At 41.5% G+C, this 2636-nt stretch overlaps 1 protein-coding gene across 1 annotated transcript in view; it reads left to right on the top strand.

The window, feature by feature from the left end:
• Nucleotides 1–2636, top strand: part of LOC106870125 (opioid-binding protein/cell adhesion molecule homolog) — a 31530-nt gene that overhangs the window by 15960 nt on the left and 12934 nt on the right. Inside the window, exon 5 of the mRNA XM_014916111.2 lies at nucleotides 106–405. Coding sequence (XP_014771597.2) covers nucleotides 106–405 — 300 coding nt within the window. The remainder of the gene's footprint in view (nucleotides 1–105; nucleotides 406–2636) is intronic.

Below are 2636 nucleotides of genomic sequence, written 5' to 3'. Positions count from 1 at the left end.
ATGAGAAAGTTCGAGACGGAAGGTAGTTCTTATTGCAATATAAATTTTTACAAATTCACATAAACTTTGATTTTTATGGTTTATTTTATGCTTTAATCCTTGCAGGAAAACCAAAAGTGTCAGTTGCCAACAAAATAATCAACCGCAAAATCGGCGAGTTTATGACACTGCGTTGTAAGATTAATTCACTCCCACTGACCTCTATGAATTGGAAAAAGAACGGCACTGAAGTAACTAATATACCAGCTATAAAGAAAAGAATGGAAATAGATTTAGACGTACAAAGCAAGAGCAAATTTACTTTCATCCTAAGAATTAAAAATCTTAAAAAGAAAGACTTTGGAACATACGAATGTATAGCATACAACAAATATGGAAACAGCACAGAAGAAGTTACGTTACTACGTAAGTATAATAGACATTGTGTTTGGTGATGGTGTTCTTTTTTTTTTAGATTTGTGTAAGATATTTTTTTCAGGAGGGCTGGTGATATAGCTCTCACTGGCGTCAATGGAGTGCCAGCTAGTTCACCGTTTGCTAGTACCCCGTGTGTAACATCACGGCATTCAACTACCCAGCGTATCTAAATTCATGTTTCTTAAAGAGAAGCTGTAACTCTCTCTTGGGGGCGTTATTAAAAATTTGGGGAGGGATAGGATGATTGAAAATAGAGGTTAAAATCTGTTTCATTTAGGTGCTGTAGCATGCCGCGAATTATCCAATCAATCCAGTTTAGTATGGCCGTCCTTCCGGACATTTCAATGACTTCATGTGAGTCCGCCATCCGCCACGGATCTCCATGCATGTTCTTAATTCGCCAACATTTGCTATTCCACTGTCCTGAAGCAAGTTGTCCACATAGGTTAGACGTTTTCTTCCCCTGTTGATTCTTCCTTCAACTGACTGCCATAAGATCAGTAGACACACAGATTCTTCTGGGTACTTGATGCAATGACAAACGATTCTCATTCTTTTCTGCTGAATCATCTCAATCGCTTTGGGTAGAGCTTGATAAAGCTGTGCGTGGTTAAATGAATTCTCCATGTAGCATTCAGAGCATTCAATGCAGTCGGGCGACTTTCTGGGACCTGTGCAACCCTCTCCTACGCTAGATGTCCCGATCGAGCAATGAGGCATGAACGTCTGGCTTGGGTTTTAGCAGCATTCATTTTTTTACTTGCTGAGATATCTCGACACGCCTCGACTACAGGTAATAGCAGTAGTTCGCTAACTGGGTTGATCCTAGCTGTTGATAGTTTGTTGTCTATTCATCAATTCAGCACCTGACGATATTTGCCATTGACTCAATAAGTTCATTTGCCGAAATGCATCCCATGATTTCAAAGTAGTCTGCTTTGGGTGGTCCTAAGGTATTTTATCCATGGCTGGGACCATGACGGGTGCTACTTACTCCTGGTCAGAGTAGTCTGGAAACCTTAGTGGCTATAAGGTAGTTTGACACTCCTCAAAATCCTGACATTCCCGAGCCAGGATCTCACTACAGAATGCAGTTTAAGGTCATATTTAGGACAAGCTCAGAAAAGGGATCAAGTGTGCAGATAAATAAAATAGTGAGATATAAATTATTGTTGAGGACAACTAAGTTGCTGTTAAAAACGCTGCAAGTAACGTCTCCCCTAACTTATTCAGAGATCAAAATCTAATCTATTACTTGTAGACTGAAGGTTCTCTCCTCACGTCTGTTTCTTTTCTTGGCAATGAGTAGCAGATGGCGTTAACTACAACACTCTATTCAGTCTGGGAAGGCCTGTGTGGTGTGGCCTGCAAATACCGTAGATATTGGCCCTTCTCTTATGTATAAGTGTCTTCTACCAATTGACTCTATGGACGAAATTTGTAGAATTTTCTATATGAAAGCTCGTCCCGTGTTCTGTTTCTGTTATACAGTGGCTCACTTAATCCATCGACTGTTTTATACTTTCACTAGGCCCTTGAGCAGATTAGAAATATCTATTCTGTTGTAAGCATTAGAGCAAGGCCTCCGGTCGAATAACAACTTGTTCGGTTTCTTATCACATGACTCGGGTGCCCAAAACGTGGTCATCAGAAGTATCCTACCTTTTCTGTTTAAGCCATTGAATAACACCTTCAGATTTAACTTCACTCTTTCTCCGACATGTGCGGTCTTTATGGCAATGATATGCATCATATATATATTCTTCTTAATCCTTTTTGTCCCCTGTGGAGCATAGGGTCTCAATAGTTATTTTCCACTTTTTGTGGTCATTGGCGTGTTTCTTGGCTGCTTCCCATGTCAGGCCGTTGGTTCTGAGCTCGTCCAAAATGCTCCGCTTCCATGTCTGCTCCGGGCGTCCTCGCTTCATTTTCCCCTGCGGGTTCCAGTCAGGTGCTTGTCGTGTCACATTTGAGGGTTCTTTTCGCAGTGTGTATCCGATCCATCTCCATTTCCTTCGTCTAATCTGAACATGTATGGGCTCCTGGTTGGCCCTTTCCCACAGGTCGGTGTTTGGCACTCTGTCGAACCACTTCAGGTGGAGGATCTGCCGGAGACATTTGTTGATGAAGGTCTGGATCTTCTTGTAGTTGCTGCAGGTGGCTCTCCATGTTTCAGAGCAATTACAAAAGCACAGATTTTACGTTTGCATAGGATATAT

The sequence above is a fragment of the Octopus bimaculoides genome, chromosome 12 (assembly GCF_001194135.2).
Source record: "Octopus bimaculoides isolate UCB-OBI-ISO-001 chromosome 12, ASM119413v2, whole genome shotgun sequence".
In the NCBI taxonomy this organism is placed as follows: Eukaryota; Metazoa; Mollusca; class Cephalopoda; order Octopoda; family Octopodidae; genus Octopus; species Octopus bimaculoides.
Note: the sequence above shows the minus strand (reverse complement) of the source record. Positions and strands in the feature narration are given on the sequence as shown.